General features: G+C 47.1%; 2 protein-coding genes across 9 annotated transcripts in view; both read right to left on the bottom strand.

Moving 5' to 3' along the window:
* Window positions 1-1,658, bottom strand: part of PAWR (pro-apoptotic WT1 regulator) — a 63,916-nt gene extending 62,258 nt beyond the window's left edge. Inside the window, exon 1 of the mRNA XM_065743239.1 lies at window positions 1,045-1,658. Coding sequence (XP_065599311.1) covers window positions 1,045-1,533 — 489 coding nt within the window. The 5' untranslated portion in view covers window positions 1,534-1,658. The remainder of the gene's footprint in view (window positions 1-1,044) is intronic.
* A 7,379-nt stretch (window positions 1,659-9,037) lies between these two features.
* PPP1R12A (protein phosphatase 1 regulatory subunit 12A) overlaps window positions 9,038-17,999 on the bottom strand; it is a 126,134-nt gene continuing 117,172 nt past the window's right edge. For 4 of the 8 annotated variants that reach the window (XM_065743247.1, XM_065743243.1, XM_065743246.1 and 1 more), the window contains 2 exons: window positions 16,855-16,905; window positions 9,038-11,191 (listed from right to left, as the gene is read on the bottom strand). In XM_065743247.1, coding sequence (XP_065599319.1) covers window positions 11,105-11,191; window positions 16,855-16,905 — 138 coding nt within the window. In that variant the 3' untranslated portion in view covers window positions 9,038-11,104. Of the gene's footprint in view, window positions 11,192-15,081; window positions 15,232-16,854; window positions 16,906-17,938; window positions 17,970-17,999 lie in introns of those variants that run through there. The other 4 variants (XM_065743244.1, XM_065743248.1, XM_065743245.1 and 1 more) reach the window with 3 other exon arrangements.

The following is a 17,999-nucleotide window of genomic DNA, read 5'->3' as shown; positions in this document are numbered from 1 at the left end:
CAAACCCAACAAACAAACATGAAATCCAACCACCAGCACACCCCAAACCGCACCACCCAAAGCCACAGAACAGCAGAACACAAGTTCAGAGCACCAGGACACCAGTCACAGGGAGTGGGGAGGGGAAAAAAAGGCCATGAATGGTGTTGGGGGGGGTCTACAGAGGCCCTAAGAAGAGCTGGTGTGTGCTGTCTGCTGCAGTGTGCAAAACCCCTATGGAATGAACCAGGGCTAGTTTATCTAGGGACACGAAAATGCAGTAACGTTTGAGTTCCTAGAGAAGAACAGAGTGGGTAGAGGGAAGCACACCACCCATCTCAGCCTGGGAAGCTTGAAGGCTCTGAAAACAGAAAGCTGAAAAACTCTCTGCACTCCTTCCCAAAGCAGGAAGACCAACCCCAACACACCTCAGAGTGCAACGCCTCACCAAGTGCCGGACCAGCCCCTAAGAAACACAGCTCCAACGATTTCCACCGCTCCTACAACTCACTGCTCATCTCCCTGCACCTCCCTGCGTGGAAGTGACCGTCACGAGCGCGTTTATGGGACTGAAACAAGTGTTAACGACTCCGGGTCTGCAGAACACGGAGCTCCATCTTCACTGCCATCCTGACCACCTGTAACACTAACCAGAGAAACAGACTGCGCTGTTTTTCCTACGGGGAGATACACCACCAGAATTAACGCAACGCTGGGGGTAAAACACAGCTTCGTTTAAAGATCCCTGCGGCCTCCTATTAATTGGGGGAAGTAAAAAAAAAAAGCTGAAACCTCGGTTATCGCTCTTCTGAATTCCTCTAGGAGCGTTATAACTCAGCGCCAGATTTCTACACCAGTAGCAAAGGCGCAGAGGACAGAGGTGCTGGCTGATAAAAATACCTTCCTCCGCCCTCAAAAAACGCTCCTTCAATCGCCGCATGTTTTTTTTCTCCCAGGTAACAGTCTGTGGCTCCGAAGGCGCCGCATCTGCAGCCGAGCAGCCGCTCGGTGCCGTCCCCGCGGCCGCACAGCCGTGGCACTGCCCGGCCCTCCAGCCCCGCTCACCTCGGCGGCCGGGATGTTCACCACACCTGTCGACCTCCTTTTCTCCCGCAGCTTCCTCTTCTCGATCTGCCCCTTCCCCTTCCTGGCGCTGGGGCCGGAGCTCTTCCCCTTGGCCGCCGGCTTGTCCTCGCCCTCGGGGGTGCCGGGTACGGCGGCGGGCGGTGTGCTGGCGGGCTCCCTGCCGGCAGCGTGGCCCTGCGGCGGCGGCTCCTTACCGGGGGCGGCGCGGCCCGGCCCGAGGCAGTTGGCGGCCCCGCCGGCAGGGGGCGCGCCGCGCTCGGGCGGGAGAGCGGCGGGCAGGTGGTGCTGGTGGTGGTGCGGCTCGGCCGGGGCAGGACCCGCCGCCGCCGGCCTGACTTCGGACATCGCCGCCGCCGTCCCCGGGCCCGTCGGCGCCTGCTTGGCCCGCATCTTCTCCCGCTTGGCTTTCCACTCCTCCAAAAAGTCCGTGGTGCTGCCGCCGGCGCTTCGGTAGCCGCCGGTCGCCATGTTCGCGGCGGGGTGGATGGCGGGAGCGCCTCCGCAGCCGCCCGCCCCGAGGCGGCTGTGCCGCTCTGCCCCGCGGAGGAGCGCTCCCGGCGGGGCGGGCGAGACGGGGGCGGGGAGAGAGGCCGGGAGCGCCGCGAACACCCCGGGCAGAGACAAAAGCGGCCGTCAGCCGTCCCGCCGCGCCCTGCCTCCCGCCGAGCCCCCCGCCCCGCCCGGGGCCGCGCTCCCCATCACCGCCGCCCCGGCTCAGCCCTCCTCCCCACGCCCGCCCTCTCCGCGCAGCCCGGTGTGCGGGGCGGGGCCGCGGGGCGCTCAGCTCAGCTCCCGGCCGCGCCAGGTGAGCGGCACCGCCCCCCGCCCTCCTCTTTCCCCTTCGCGGAGCGAGGGCGGAAAGCGCCTCTCACCTGCCCACCTCCCTGAACGAGAGCCCGCGGCCGGGGCCGCTACTGCCACCTTGTTATTTTATCTCCTATTAAAAAACACTCTGGGGCTTCGGACGTTTGTTTGGGTTTTTCCCAAGGCTGCGTTCCTTGCAGTCTGTTATACATTAACAGATGTTACGTAGCGGTGAGCGGGGCTGGACCCGAGTGCCCAGTGCGAGAACGCCGACTGTCAGGTGTTTGCATCCCAGCAAGCTGGCTGTGCTGGAGAGCAATCAGGGTTGAAGTCCCAAATAGCTCAAGTATCGCACTGCACGTTCTCCTCAGCCACAGCTGAGCGCACTGCCAGCAGTTTTTAGAGCTTCAGTTCTCTCTTTCCTTACTTAAAACGACCTCGGGGATATTCTAAGGCCTAGAGACGGAGTTGGTGCTATGAGCTACGTTTTAAGCTGGCACAGCAACTAGGGTCCCTAAGCCTTAAAATATTGTTTTTTGTCTGTTCATTGTTATGGAATGAGATTTTCCCCCCAAGGTAAAATTACCACCAGGACACGGTGAGATGATCGTGGTGTCCTTTGCCGGACAGAGGGCAAACACTTCATCTTTTCAATTCAGGACAGAAAACAGCATCTACTCCTAAAATCTCAAGGAAATGAAGTTCATTTTAGGACCGAGCACGTTAAAGCCGGTCTGACACCGAAGTGTGTATGAAGCAAAGGTGTGTCACGGAATTCCTCCAGGCAGAAAAAATGGCCCCCACTGACATTTGTTGATGCTTGCTGAATGTTTATTGGGATGAAATAGTGGATGTAAGCACAGTGAAGGATGAGTGGTACATCTCAGCAGTGGTGCTGTCACAGAAGCTGACTTTGCCCCAGCTGTGTCTGTCATACCTGAGCTTCCCCAAAACCCCCAATCGGGGCACTGCCTGCTGCTTCCCACCTCCCCTCCCTTGGGAGCCCGCTCAGACAACGTTCTTCATTTCCTTTCTCCCAGTTCAAATTTTCTCAGTCCCATGCTTGCTCTACCTGCTCTGTCACTCTTGCAAAGTGTATTCAACTCACTCCTGTGCAGTCCCACTAAACCTCTCTGCTGCTTTGCATTTCACCTGCTGGATAATCCTCACGCACACCACTTAGTACACCAGCTAACACCTACCGACTTGTGCTGTTCTTCCACAAATACTGTTGCTTAAAATCACTATAATTCCGTGAAATCTCACCACCACCTTTTCACAGAAATACCTGCTTTACTTTTTATCCGTAGAATTTCAAGAGCCTTCTCTTTAAACCTTTCCCATTAAAACACTGACTTTCAACTCCTCTCTAATCCTTCTATAAATCCCACCTATGCTACAAGATGTTTCTGAGGTCAAATCTCCTTGTAAAAGTAAAATAATCCTCCACCATAGCATTGCAGTCCCTCTTGACTCTTCCTTTTAAGCTCTTCTTGCACATCATCTGGCAGCAATACTCGCTTTCCTGTCTCAGATCACCCACACTGCCTTGGCATCTCCAGGAGGAGCAAACCTAGTGAAGCTGTGGAGATGCTCTCTGAGTTCTGAACAATGGATTGCATATTTTGTCTCTACTAAACTTCCCTTTGTAGGCACACAGAGAGATTTTATTTCTGTTGATATCCGTACTGCCTGTTTTTCAAATTCTCTTTTCATCTTCATCTCATTCAGTCTACCAAATTCTGTCATCTGATTTGAAGCATTGCTAGTGATGATAATAGAGCATTGTGTAATAGCTGGATTTATCAGCAGGTGTTAGTGTTCGAGATCAGTCCTAGGGGCACACCTTTCAGCCTGCTTTCTGTCTGTGTTTTTACTCTTCTTCAACTCTGCTATCATTTGACCATAAATAAACAAATCGTTTCTTCAAACTATATGGTACTGTATCTTGCAGCTAAGTTCGTTAATCAGACTGATGGAGGACTGCAGCAGGGAAAGGAAAATGAAAACTTACAGTAGGAAGTTAGCTTTATTCAACTCAAACTATGAGATATTCATGCAGAGATTGCCATCTGTCTCCAGTTTGCAGTTGTGGATGAGAATGACAGCAGAGATGACTTCAAAGGCATATTGGGAAAGAACACTTTCTGCCACAGCTCACAATCTCACTCTGTAACGTGTTCTGTTGCTGCTTCTCATGTTCTGTACCATGTGCTCTTCGTGCCTTACAGGAAAGGAGGCCTTTATGACTCTGCTTATCTTACAGCTTCTCGCTCTTTGTGATGGAGCTCAGTCAGCAGAGCTTTGAAACAGTTTACCGAGGAACCGTGCTACCTCTTTTTTACTATCCAGAATGTACTGTCTAGAGCCAGATTTGAACAGTGAATGGGGTGAGGATGCCCTAGAGCAACGTGCTGAAGAGCAGGATGAAAAGCAGACGTGAAGTCAAAGCATTACGAAGTGAAGTATAAGAAAGATGAGAAAAAAACAAAGCTGACAGGTCTTACAGCATTTAGATGAGAAGAGAGAAAAAGATAAAGGCTCTGCGGCAAGCTAGGATAAAAAACAAACACACAAAAAAAAAAAAAACAACAGGGAAAAAAGTCTTCTGACAATACATCAGTAGGGCCAGGATATGAGCATGGTACAAAGAAGCACACTGAGAAGACATCTGGTCCATTGCAGTCCCACTTCTGTGCTCCCTGAGAAGGGACCCAGGGAGCTTCCCACAGCAGAGTGCTTCACAGCTGCGTGAGGGCACGGGCTGTCCTGCTCTGCTCTGCTCTGCGCGGCCTCACCTGCAGCACTGCGTGCAGTTTGGGGGCCACAGCATCACAACATAAAACTGTTGGAGAGTGTCCAAAGGAGGGCTGTGAAGATGGGGAAGGGTCTGGAGAGGAAGATGTGTGAGGAGAGGCTGAGGACCCTGGGTGTGCTCAGCGCAGAGGGCGGTGGGATGGAACAGGCTGCACAGGGCAGTGGGCACAGCCCCGAGTGCCGGAGTTCAGGGAGAGTCTGGACAATGCACACAGACATAGGGTTTGATTTTGGGCAGTCTGTGAGGAGCACGGGGTTGGACTTGGTGATCCTTGTGGGTCCCTTCCAACTTAAGATATACTGTGAAGTACTGGAAAGAAACAGAACGATCTGATAAAGTGAAAAATAACATTGCAGACTGGGTGGTGATGACAAAGCAGCACGTGAAATTCAATGTAGAAATTCAGTGTAAACATATGTAAAGTGACTTACATCAGGAAAAATGTTCAAAGATAACGTACCACTAGACTTATGGCGGAGGCGATGGAGCTGGCTCTTTGCTGGCTCACTAGTCCTGCCCCTACATTTTCCCTTTATGGGAAGGAACTGCTTTCAAACAGAGGTGATCTTGGTGTCCCTGCACCCCGTTGTTTGAGAGAGATCATGCTGCCTTCTGGACGTAAGCCAGCACAGGATGTTTTCTGTGCTGTGTTTGTGCCACGCAGTGCTCCAGCCTGAGAGTCAGCGGGGCCACCACTGGCTGAGGTAATGGGGAGCTGCCAGGTCACACAGCTCTCGTGCCACCTACGCTATCTGCTAGCCAAGGGCTGCCTGTACCTCTCTGTATGACAAAAGTAATATCATAGGTTTACGTTACAGCTGAGATAACCTTAAGTTATCTGAATAACACCACCTTTGTTACTTCTTGTGTTTATGATAAGCTTCCAGATTGGATGTCGACATCTAATGACCTCCATTAGCGCTCAGTATAAAGCTCTTTGTACACCGAGAAGCTTTTACCAGAGCCGAAGGATCTGTCAGCTGAGACAGCATCCTCTGTACTGTACAGACAATTCAGATCCCATCTTTCCGTATCCCCAAACTGAAGCATGAAAAGAATTAGAAACCAAATCCAGCAGGAGGTGGACCGGCTCTGCTGCTCCGTGCCATGGCCTCGCTGCAGGGCACACGGCCGCGGCCCAGCGGGACGGCTCACAGCTCTCCTCACACAGCTGACTAAGGAGCTTGGCCCGCGCTGCAACGCGCTCCATGAGGCATGCACAATGTAGCGTGATGGCTTTCTACAACGCTTTGTTTGAGCTAGCCACTCATTTGGAGGTTATTCTTCTCCTGCCCCACAGTACTTCCAGGACCCGGTGCTTTTCGTACGTTGGACCGTAAGGAAGTTGCCTCGTAGAAGAATGGGGCAGATATTTCAGGAATTCAGCACTGGTTATTAGTAGCAATCATCTGGAAGTGTCCAAAACAAACACAAACAGCAATCAATCAGTGGCTGTGGCGTATCAGTGAGTGTAAGCAGAGGACGGGGAGCGGCTGGGACAGCTTACAGTCTTTGCTGAGAAAGCAAATGAAACACAAAGGGAGAGAACGGCTTAAAGGACACCAACATCAAATATACTTCCTATCGTTCACGCGGTGCCAGGACACTTTATAACGGGACTTCTTTCAAGGAAGGTGTGGGGCTGTTTCTGACAGAATCAGCTGTTTTGTCACAAACCAGAGAGGACCCGTCTTAAAAACGAATTCTGAGTGTTTCTAATAGTGTGCATCACTTAGTGTCGAAGGTGAAAGCTGCCGTGGCATTTAAGTAGTGAAGTTTTTAATACGTATTAAAGTCTCAAGTTAGAAAGGGCCTTGGCAAGGGGACAGGCTGCAGACCTTGTAATGCACACAAGCAAATCCACAGCCAGGGACCTATTAATCCCATTGGCCCCAAGTAGCCACAGACCCTACTGGCATCCCCGTGTGTTTGTTGGACACTCATAAAGGGGTGAGAGGAATCTAAGCCAGAAGCAGTGAGCAGCTGTTATCCTGCAAACACCTCGACGGGCTGAGATCAGCAGGAACCGTGCAGGACCTTTAACTGCTTTCACCTTCAGCCGCGCAGAGGTATGGAGGAGAAAAACGCCTACAAAAAACAGCGAGGAGGGGAACGGCTGCATGGGATGGGAACAGGTGACTTGCAGAGCGCTTAGCTTACGGCAGAAGCACTCCCCTGGGTTAGAGAGAAACCGGAGTAGGTGGGAACTAATTGGCTTGGTGGAGACATTCCTCCCGAGTCGAGATTAGATTATCAGGGAAAAAAAAAAAAAGATCCTGCGGTCAGGGAAGGATTAATGGCATCTGCCGAGCCATTATCGCTGCGCGCTGCTGAGCGCTGGCGGTGGGGAGGTGCAGCGGCACAAGGGGGGGCAAGCAGGCGGCGGGGCGGGAGAGGCAGAGAGTGCTGTGCCCATGGGGCGTACGGCGGTCAGCTCCGCGGGCACAGCCAGCGGCGGAGCGGCCAACGAGAGCGGGAAGGGCGAAGCAGGCGGGCAGAAGCAGGCGGGCAGAAGCAGGCGGGCAGAAGCAGGCGGGCAGAAGCAGGCGGCGGGCACCGCGAGAAGCGCTGCGGCGGACGAAGCGGGGTCCGCGCGGCGCGGCTCGAGCGGCGGCCGCTGCCGGAGCCACAGCGCTCCCTGGCGGCCGCTCCCCACGGCGGCCGCAGCCCGGGCCCGGCTATTGTTGGTGCGCGTTACCCGGCTGTGCGTTTCATCCCAGCCGGCGGGACGGAGCCGCGCTCTTTCTCTTGGGAAGCGCCCAGAAAGCGGCAGCTCGAGTTCAGCTGCGACGCGGCAGCTCCGCAGCCCTTCGCACCGCGGGGTCACGGCCGACGGCGCCCTGCTTCCCACTGGAAGAGCCCTGCACGGGCAGCAGCCCCAACTCTGAGCTCAGCCCCCGTCCCCTGCCCCGAGGATGGGAGCGGTGCCGCGGGCGGGGTGCCCAACGCAGCACCCACGGCTCTTCTCACCCACCTCCCCCCGCTTTGTTTTTCTTTTTCAGTCCAGCACACATAACAAAGGGAAAAGACCGCAGCGGGAGAGGAGCTGCGCTGCCCTGGCTAACTGCTGAGCTCGGCTTCAATGCGTTTGCGAAACGCAAGCAAGAAGGGCGAAATAATTAGGTGGAATGCGGGGCTTTTGTCCCCGCGTTGTTATCCCCGAGCAGATCTGAAACATTAGACATCCAGCAGGTGATGCCTTCAGATGAAAAACGAACAGTTCCTCCTTTCTCCAACGACTGCATACTTTCCCTATCTAATCAGTAATACAGAATGGGGAGGTGCTGACAAAAGCACGAACAGCCGATGACTTCACCCGTGTGGCAGCGGCTCTCCCTTCAGCGTGGGTTTATGAAGGTATTTTTTTTGTTGGCTTTAATTCTGTCTTTCACTCAGCCGCCTTCTGACCGGGCTGCTGGGCACGTCCTCCGGTCACACGGCCCGGGCACGGCCCTCCTGGGCTCTGGCACTCACAGAATCACAGAACTGTATGGGTTGGAAAGGACCTCTAGAGATCATGGAGTCCAACCCCCTGCCACAGCAGCTCCCTAGCCCAGGTTGCACAGGTAGGCGTCCAGGCGGGTCTGGAACGTCTCCAGAGAAGGAGACTCCACCACCTCTCTGTGCAGCTGTGCCACTGCTCCGTCACTGGAGCTCGAGGCACTCAGGACAAAGGTAAAGCATGTACCTCTGTCACCACCATTTCTGCCCCTCGCTGCTCGCAGCTTCAAACCAAGATCCTAAGGAACCTGTATCACTGCAGCTCAATGTTGACAGCGTATACACGGACCATGGGAAAACAGCCATCTGCATGGTGTTAAGGAACCAAAGCTTCGCGTGGCTCCTGTAAGCAGCTGTTCTGAACGACCGTTTCAGCTGCAGCTCAAGGAAGCAGCCTTGCAGTAAAGTATTTCTCACGTGCAAACGGTCCCTACCCCACAGAGCAGTCCCGTGCCACTGTGACATGAGCTGAGCAGCTGCTGCGTGAGCTCCCGCTGACGTCACGGAAAAAATGCTCCTAGAGATTCTGCACACAGACAGGTTTATGTAAAATATATAAACATTTGTCCAAGTTGGTACAGATTGCATAAATATGGCATTTTTACTGTTAGCATTTACAGATGTGCATGTACAGCGATGTGCAAAGAGTCACGACCTGATCACAATCTCTGGAAGGTACTCCCGATTTGGCACCCAAACAACACGCGGAATGAGAAATGCCCTCCGAAGAATGGAAATAGCAAAACTTAGCACGTCGTTTCAGCCCACAGCAAATCTCAGCGTCTCCTCAGTAAAACTTTCACACATTTAAAATAGTTTGTATTCACTTTATTCGTATATGTCAAAATACTTCTTTTGTTTCTATTTTTTTTTTCCAAAATAGTGGGTTTTGCAACTAGTTTCATGCAGATACAAGGTCTGCTCGGTACTACCAATAAAATCAATATAGCACAGTAGCCATTCCGTTTCTTAAAGATATAAAGAATAAATAACCTAAATATAAAACACTAAAATATTAGAAACACGCATGTTGTCATTGACAGGCACCCAGACTTTACCACGTGTACTGGCGGACGTGCCTGGCTGCCTGGTAACAGAGCTCGGGACGCTGCAGCCGTTCCAACTGTTCCGTTCTGCGCTTCTGTTCTGTCAGCGGATGACAGTGGGAGCTCCCTATGGTTCAGACCCACCTCTCACACAGATCGATTGCAATCGGGTATCTCGGACCATCCGTGTACCTTGAAAATGGAGAATCCTGAGCTTGGTAGTAAGAGCACAACCTTACATCTTCAGAAAACCAAACAGCGGAGAGAGGACATCGCGATTTCCTTCCCCAACAGGTCCCACCCCCCCACAGCGAGCCCCAGCCCCCAGTAGGCAGTAGAACACAATGACCTTTTTAAATGAAGGGGTACAAATTCACATTTAATATAGTATACAATATAATCAATAATACAATAGCTACTACAAGCTTTACAATGTACAGTTGGTTTGAATGGCCGACCTGTTCAGTGGTTTTTTAGGCAATGAAGTATGTGCCGATAGGATGTCGTATTCCCAATGGCTGAATGAAATATAAAAGCTGTTCCTAACAAAAGCGATCTTCACTTGAGTACTTTGTTTGTTTGTTTTTAAAGGCCACTGAAATGTATAAAATGGTCTGACGTGGTGGTGGTGTCAAATCAGATGCCTCCTCACGTGGCAACAGTGCATACAAAGATGAATGTGAGTGTAACGGGTTATGCTCCTCAAATGATTTAGTAGCGTTACTTTGGCTAGCACAACAGTTCTGGACAGCACTCGGATAAATACAGGTATGTGAAATGTAGTGAAGCACTTATATTTATGCATTTTTTTTATTATGGTGAACACTATCAAATGAAAAACAAAACAAAACAAAAAAGGGAAGAAAAGATAATAAAGTATTTCATATAGTTTAGACCTTTTGCAAAGATAGGGCTCCATACAATGTACAATGTCTAAATCCTTTATACCATAAAAATTAATGAACTTTGTTAAACACACTATTCTGGAGTAGCCTAATTTGCATTAACAGACATTTGCAATAGGGAAATATATTCAAGCATGCCACGTGGTGGTCTGAAAAATCAAACCAGAACACATTTATATATACAGCATCACTCAGTACCTGCTCAAATGAATGTGACGATTACAGATCTAGCATCTTTCACTACAAACTTTTATTTTTAAGTGACCGATGAAGGCAGAAAACAGGACTCTTAAAATAATTCTAGTTTCAACTGACTTTTAAAGCATTTTGTATAGGAAATAAATGCATATTGCACAAACAGTGAAAGCAAATGTTCCACCAGACATCTCTGTTCCGGGTGGCTGGACGATACAACTCTAGGTAGCTACACAAATATGTAATTTAAAAGGGTGTGTGGTCTCTGCAAATGGTAAAGCTGTGAAAACACTGTACAAGAAAACCTGGTACATGAATAATTAGAAGGGGAAAAAAAATAAATCCAAACTTAAGAATTAAAGAAAAACTGAGTATAGAAAAAAAAAACAAAACTGGGAGTTGTGGCACAACAAAAACGTTATTGAGTAACTGTCTTCTGTGAGAGCTGAAAGCTTTTGTTGATGTAAAAGTGTTTATGTACAACTAAGGCTTACTGGTTAAATATCTGAGGCGTATCTGGCCTTGAACACTTTCCTTATAATGCTGTAGCTGTAAACAAGATTTCTCAGTCATTTTTCTTCTCAGCAGCTGCATTTTAACAGAAACAATGATCTTGATACAAAAACACACAGGTAAGAGGGCGTTTGGCAGGATATCTGAGAATGACAGTCTCCAAGGGATCTTCCCACACTTCCAGTGACTGCCAGACTGTGGTCCACTGGAGTTACTAGCGATGTGCAATACCGTTATCTGCTGCTGTAGTAAGCCCTTTATTTGGAAAGTTTGCTTATAACTCTGATCAAGGCCCCGTTCTCATCTTTTAGCCTCTGGTTGTCTGCCTTCAGGTCTGGTAGCATCTGTCAGAAAGGAAACACGATGGTTATTTGCTGTTACCCTCCAAGCGAAAAGTACGAGACCAGCCGAGCTCTGCGGGTACAAATCTTCACTCGGCTGAAATACTTTGGCCGTTATTCTCCCCCTCTGCATCAGCAGATCAGGAAATTCTCTCCTTTTAGCATAATGGGAGTTAGAAGCTTTAGATTAAGAACTTTCAATTGCCTTGTCTAGATACACTAGAATGAAGCTGTGCAGATGAGCAGCCTCTCCACAAAAGCATTTAGAGTAGCATAAGGACAGCAATTAAATGCTTCGCATCTCAGTGCAAACCAAAACATGTCCATCAGTGTCAATTTAAAGAGGCTCCTCTGCACTGCAACTGCACGGTTTCAGAGCAACATGCTGGAGCTAATTACATCTGCCGCTGCTCTCTCTTGGATGGTTTCATCCTGATCAGATGCAGTGCAACCCAAAGCATTCATCTTTCAATCACTTCCAAACGTGTGTTGAAGAGCACATCCTATTCCCTGGGATCACACAAGATCAGATCACCACAACACCAGGCTGTGTGCTCAGGCATACCAGTTAGATGGCAAGTTAAGGCTGCCACAGGAGATGGGTGACACACAAGCATAACAGCTGGAAGGCAGGAGCCAAGCGAGGTGAGAGTTGGACAGGATCAGACAGGAGAGGAGGACAAGCCAGTGCATGGAGCTTTGTACTGGTAGAGCAAAACTTATCAGAGAAACCAGAAGCAAGCTCAGAAATTCTCAGTGTCGGTATATTCACACACTGATAACAAACCACCTGTAAAACTCACGGCTGCGTTACGTGCATGGTTTCTAGCAGCAGGTTTCCACAGGAGGCAACAGCCTATTCCTGAAGCGTAGTTACTCAGTAACCTCGAGGTGCAGGAGCACACAAGAGGTCCAAGTCCAACCCATGACCTATGTAACAGCCACTACATAATTCTTCACCATGAGATTTCCATGCCACTAGTTTTGTTTTCATTTTATCCATACAGAATCATACCTGTAGACCCATTACACTCAGAACATTATTGTGGAGCAGAAGGAACTGGAAAGTTTAAAAAGGCAGGGTGAATTAACTAAGCATTACACTGCAGCCCTCATTTACACATCTCCTCCAAAGGACTCCTGTCCACCATCACATCACTAACAGCTCATTCTCATACAGTGAGCAGGATGGTGCAGGACTGAGGCCACGGCTTCTCTACTTTCTCTACCTGCAAATACCAGAGTATGTGAAACTAAAGATAACAGGATAACGGAAGTGGGGAAAAAAACGTGACCTCCACAATTAGAGTCATTGTGCTAGCACGGATTCCAGCTCTACTCCACAGTGCAGCTCAGGGCAAGCCACCCAAACCAAGCTCTTCACAGGGAGTCCGAGTACTGAGCTCTCAATATCAAGTGCTGTAAAACACCGGTTGCTTTCAAAAACCACGCCAACATACCTGATCATGAGCAACACCAGCCATCATTTGACAGTTCTCTAAGATTATGGGTGATTTTCACACTGTGCTTACTACCACCACCTCATGTCACGTCATTTGACACTGGGCAGGGTGCACTGGGAAAAGAAGGGGTGAGAACCAATCTAGACAGCCCACCTTAGCACAGCAACTGCAGATGCTTCACAGCCCTCCTTAGCTCAGTGACTAGGGAGCAGCAGTCAGTACTGTGCTACCCGGAAACTGCTGTATTTTCTGATGAATCATTTTAACAGCAACAAAAAGCACTGCTCAAATTTAGAGCTAGAACATAATCCAGTACCATTACACGTCTGCAAATCTCTGTGGATAAATTTAAACCCTGATTAGAGTAAAAAGGTAGAATACATATTAAGAAAATACTTTATTTTGTTGTAAGACTGCTAAAGAATAGAGGGAGGGTGGCAGAAGACCAAAGGAATTGTAAGTACTAGGAGACTTAGCAGGAAGGATAAGATCAAGTAACATAAAACACACTTCCCAGCTATACTAATCCTGACATATCAAACTGCATATTAAGCCCAGCCAAAGACATTTACGCCATTTTCTTGGAGCAGTGCATTCCTATGCTACCGAAACTTATGAGTTGGCATCACATGCCTTTCACGTGCAGGAGCAGAAAAAAAGCATGAAACCCACTACAACTGGCAATTACATACTGTACTTAGTACTTGAAATTCCAGTTTCCTTTTCAGTTAAGTAATAGAGCATCTTGCCTTGATGAGATCCTTAAATAAGATCACAAATGCATTATTTTGCCTATCTGTATTATAGGACTAGCTGGTAACTTTGCAATTCTGTAGCAGATCTCATCATTTTTCAGTAACCACTTGCTGAACCAGCTCAGTAATAATAATAGTCTGTGTTTGCTGGAGGATTTAACAGTTTGTACCCTTAAAACAGCTTTTACATCAACATTAGAGAAAGCTCACACACTGTAAGACAACTGTTCACACTGATCAGCCACAGTGCTATGGTCAAGCTACTAGAAGAGTGTCCAGCCTCCCTGCTGTGTAGTCATTGCTTTTCTTTGCTAGTCCTGCTCCTTAAGCTTCACCATCATATGCCTTTAATAACTTCCTCTAAAAAAGGGAATACTGACTGGTTTTCTGTGGTTTGAAATACTGAAAAGGCTTAGCATGGTTAAAGAAATGCCACTGCTTGCAAAAAGACCACGGTATGGACATGTTGCTGTGGACAGCTGTCGCTTGATTAGCTTGGCTGTGTTGAAAACCCTCGCTGTTAGCTGAAGCTGATCTAAGACAGGCTGCCCTGAAGGGACAGTTCCCCCTCCTCCTGCAACAACACACTCCTGCTGCTGAGTGCTAGTTTCAGTTACACAACCATGCTGCAATGAGATGGAGTACAACCAATAAAGGGATTTCTTTTCAGCCAGGTCAGAGAGCTGACTGACTCACTTAAGGGTTAACACAAGGGAATGTTCCAGGAATGCAGGGCACAGGCCAGGATCAACCTTTTATCCACATCCTATTGTTGGGTCAACTTCAGAGAGACACAAAGCCAGAGGATAAACCTGGTATTTATTTCACACCTCTTACTGGGATAACCTGAGATCTGACTCTGTTAGCAGAAAGTGTGCACTCATCTCTTTGTTTCTGAGAGGAAAGGGAGGCAGGCGAGGAGAAGCACGTTAGCAAGAATCACTGTGCACAAGGAAAATTATTTTATCTTCATCTACAGATCTTAAAAACTCACTGAAACCTCCACCTCATACAGTTGCTATGTAAGAGGAGGAAGAAAGGCGAATAGATTTGGCACGGAATGAAACCATATTCTGTTCCACATAGAAGTTTTGAACCTCTGAGTGGGTTTCCCAAACAGCCCTACAACAACACAGCAGACAACACACAGTTTGTATCTTGAACAGAAGGGAACTGGACAGGATGACCCAGTAGGTACCAACCAATCTGACACTCTGGGGAGAGTATTTCTGTGTCTCTGTTTGTTTAGTCCTTGCATGATGGGACTATGGCCCATATCTGGAACAGCTGCACATACAGAAATTTATGTTGGTAACCTTCAAATTAGTGCTAAAATTGCATATTCCAAGCTTAGTCTACATAAAAATAGGGATTGTCCAGAACCACACAGAAGGTTAGTAAAGATTAAGTGACTTTAAAGTCTGATACAGAGTCTCAAAGATCTTGTGACCCCTTGCCAACTTCGCTTCAAGGGAAAAATGACAAGCTTCAGTGCTAGTATCAGCAACCCCACTCCATACCAACACACCTGCAGCATCTCCATTTGGTACACCAGACACCATGCTTTAGCCACACTTCCATAACAGAGCAGTAAGTCAGCTTCCAACACTCGAGTGTTAGTAGCACAACTCTACCCAAGCACAAGCTTATTGTCAACACCTGCCTGGCTACACAAAGGAGAAGGTAGAAATTACAAGTCCACAGAACGCAGTTGCCTACAGGACCCTGACAGCTTGGCAACCACACGGGTCAAGGCCCTATTCTCAGTCACCAGTCGCTCATTTATGTGTCTCAAAGATTGAATCTGCTTTACTTGTTGCAGGTTCTGCAGGAATCAAAGAAACAGAAGTGAAAACAAGACAAAAAAAAAACCCACATGCATATTATGTTTAAAAGAACTAGAGATAGCAGCATTGGAAGAAAACTTAGAAGAAGAGATAGTCCTGTTTAAAGCAGATAACTTGCTGTGAAAGGAAAGTATCAGACAAGTGGCACATTCCTGAAAAGCAATCTAAGAAGCAGCAGTGATCAGTCACGGTTTTCCAAAACAGTGCAGGACACATCAACAATGAGTTATTCCTGGAATTCTTTACCTAATGTTGCCGTTTGCACAAAAAAAGAATCTATTCAAAAGTCAGTAACTCACGATGCACTTAATATATATGTGTGCATGGCAGTGCAACAAACTACAGGAAGAGTATTAATCTTTAATTCAAAACTTTCACATATTGAAAGGCAGCTTTTGAAAAACACAAGGTATTTGCATTCTCTATTTTTCTCTGAATCCCAACTATTCCTCATAGCAATTCACAGGCTTATAACAGAAGCTTGCATCCCCTTTATCCACCTCATAAAAACAATTATGTTCCTGTGCCATAGTTAGCTTTGTACAGATTTCACTTCCGAAGACCCCTCAAAGAACCTCATATGCTGTGTCCTCCCCTCAGAGCTCACTTGGCCTGAATCCTGTTTACTTCTGCTTGTCAGGCTCAATTACAAGAAACCATACTGCATGTATTTTAATGACAAGGATTTGGTAGTTAATACAGTTTCCAAGCACCAGAGGGAGCTCAAAAATGAGCCTGAAAGGAAACTCAGTAATCAGTGATGACTATCAAATGCCAAATCAGTGGTTCTTCTTTAAAATTATAGCATATAAAGATGCTTCCATCATGTTCCACTGGTTTTCCCAATGTACCTTAATTATCTATTTGGTAGGCTCTGTCCAACATTATATCCAAGGATATAATACAGAACAGACGTGCTAGATTTCTCAGAGTTCTTAATCATATCAAAGGACTTAAAATGATGATAAACCAAGAAATGAGACAAGTCAGAGCATGACATTTTATAATTCAGCGTGGGTGGTAAATGCTCATTTTCTGCTACAATCTGAAATTTAAATTTACCTGCTGCTTTTTTGGTCACTGAAAACTGATTATTACTAACTTTATATAAATTTTTTTCTTTTGACATCGGTAACATGCTGCTTGATACATCATCTAATGAACATGAGATGAGGATTGAGGCAACATCTAATGCTTAAATCTATGAAATTATCTATGCTTAACCTACAGAATTATACACCATTATTTTTAACTTAATACAACATGAGAGAATTGCATCCAAACCAAAGATTGCAATTCTGTCTTGATTAGATCAAGAGATATTTCACCGCAGACATCTCTGAATGCTTCTCATCGGTCAATGTGCTATACTAGTGTAAGTCCCAGTGGCCTCCCAGAAGATAAGTCCTACGAATATGACTGCTTATACCAGCAAAAAAGCTTCACTACAAAATAAAAAGAGATTACAGACTTTGAGCTGTGGCCATAGCTTACATGTTCTCTAATGAAATTATGATGACTGGTAATATTGCTAGTGTAAGTGCTGTTTTAAGCCACCAACATCGTTAACACACTGTTAATCACAGTTTAAGAATACTTACTTTCAGTTCCTCTTCCATTTCAGATATCCTTCTTTCTAGAGCTCTTCTTTCCTAAATCAAAAAAATGTATGTCAGCATGGAGCAGTATCTCTTTTACTAATTACTTCTTGTAAATGCTGTGATAACTGTGAAATATTTCAAGTTTCAAAGATCATACAACCAGAAGCACAGTGTAGACAGGAAACTTGTGATGGCAGTGATATATAGAAAATATTTCAATGCTCAATTTTAATAACTTAGGAAGAGATATCAAGTCCTACAAAATATACCCCTTCCTTTACAAAAATTTAGGCAGCTCATAAGCACCATTTGTCTGGGTTTTATTTTTGTAAGCTAGGCTTCTGGAAAAGCTTAATATACAAGAAATGCAGAAAATGATCAGAAACAAACAAGAATATTAAAAGAAAGAAGCACAAAAGCGTAAGCTTTCAAAGACAAGCAAACGTAGCTGAAATATCTGCCTCAGCTCAGTGGGATCTGTCCACACTCTAAACTGCAACGTAGTGTAGCTATGGATACAACCCAGACTTAAGTTACGTCAGTTCAGCTGAGTACCAAAGAAATATAGCCACGTAAGACCACCTGCTTCTTCAGTAAATGCTTCCTGAGTATTTTCTGCGTTTCTAGTATACTGTGGGTTTTTTTTTTCCTTCTTACTTGAGAAGCAGGAGAAATTAGCCTTCATCAAGAGCGTCAGGTTCTCATTAAAGTACCCAAGGCAAATTACTGAAAATTAGCTTACGGTTTTCTATACTATGCTGCAGTCTGCAGTGCAGATACACTACCATGTTTTTGAGTGCTATTATTTTGCTTAAACCTTATTTTCACACATCTGACAGATCAACAGCTACTGCAGTAGACTTCAGGGGTTTATAGCTTGCTTGCTTTCCTGTGTCAGACAATGCAGTGTATCTCGATAAAAGCAGTTGTGGTTATTCAGTATTCTACATTCATATTTTTCCAAAGTGTGAAAGGCAGAAGCAACAGATTATTGCAAAGTGTACATATGCATCTGCATACAACGGTGTTATGCAAACAGCAAGCAGCATTGACTGAGGTGTGTAAAACTTCGGTTAGATCATACCGCCCAGTAGATACTGACTCTTGCCGGTCACCTTTCAGATACAAATCATTTGAATTTAGTT

The sequence above is a fragment of the Cyrtonyx montezumae genome, unplaced genomic scaffold (assembly GCF_038088225.1).
Source record: "Cyrtonyx montezumae isolate F1298 unplaced genomic scaffold, pur_monq_1.0 scaffold_3, whole genome shotgun sequence".
Classification (NCBI taxonomy): Eukaryota; Metazoa; Chordata; class Aves; order Galliformes; family Odontophoridae; genus Cyrtonyx; species Cyrtonyx montezumae.
Note: the sequence above shows the minus strand (reverse complement) of the source record. Positions and strands in the feature narration are given on the sequence as shown.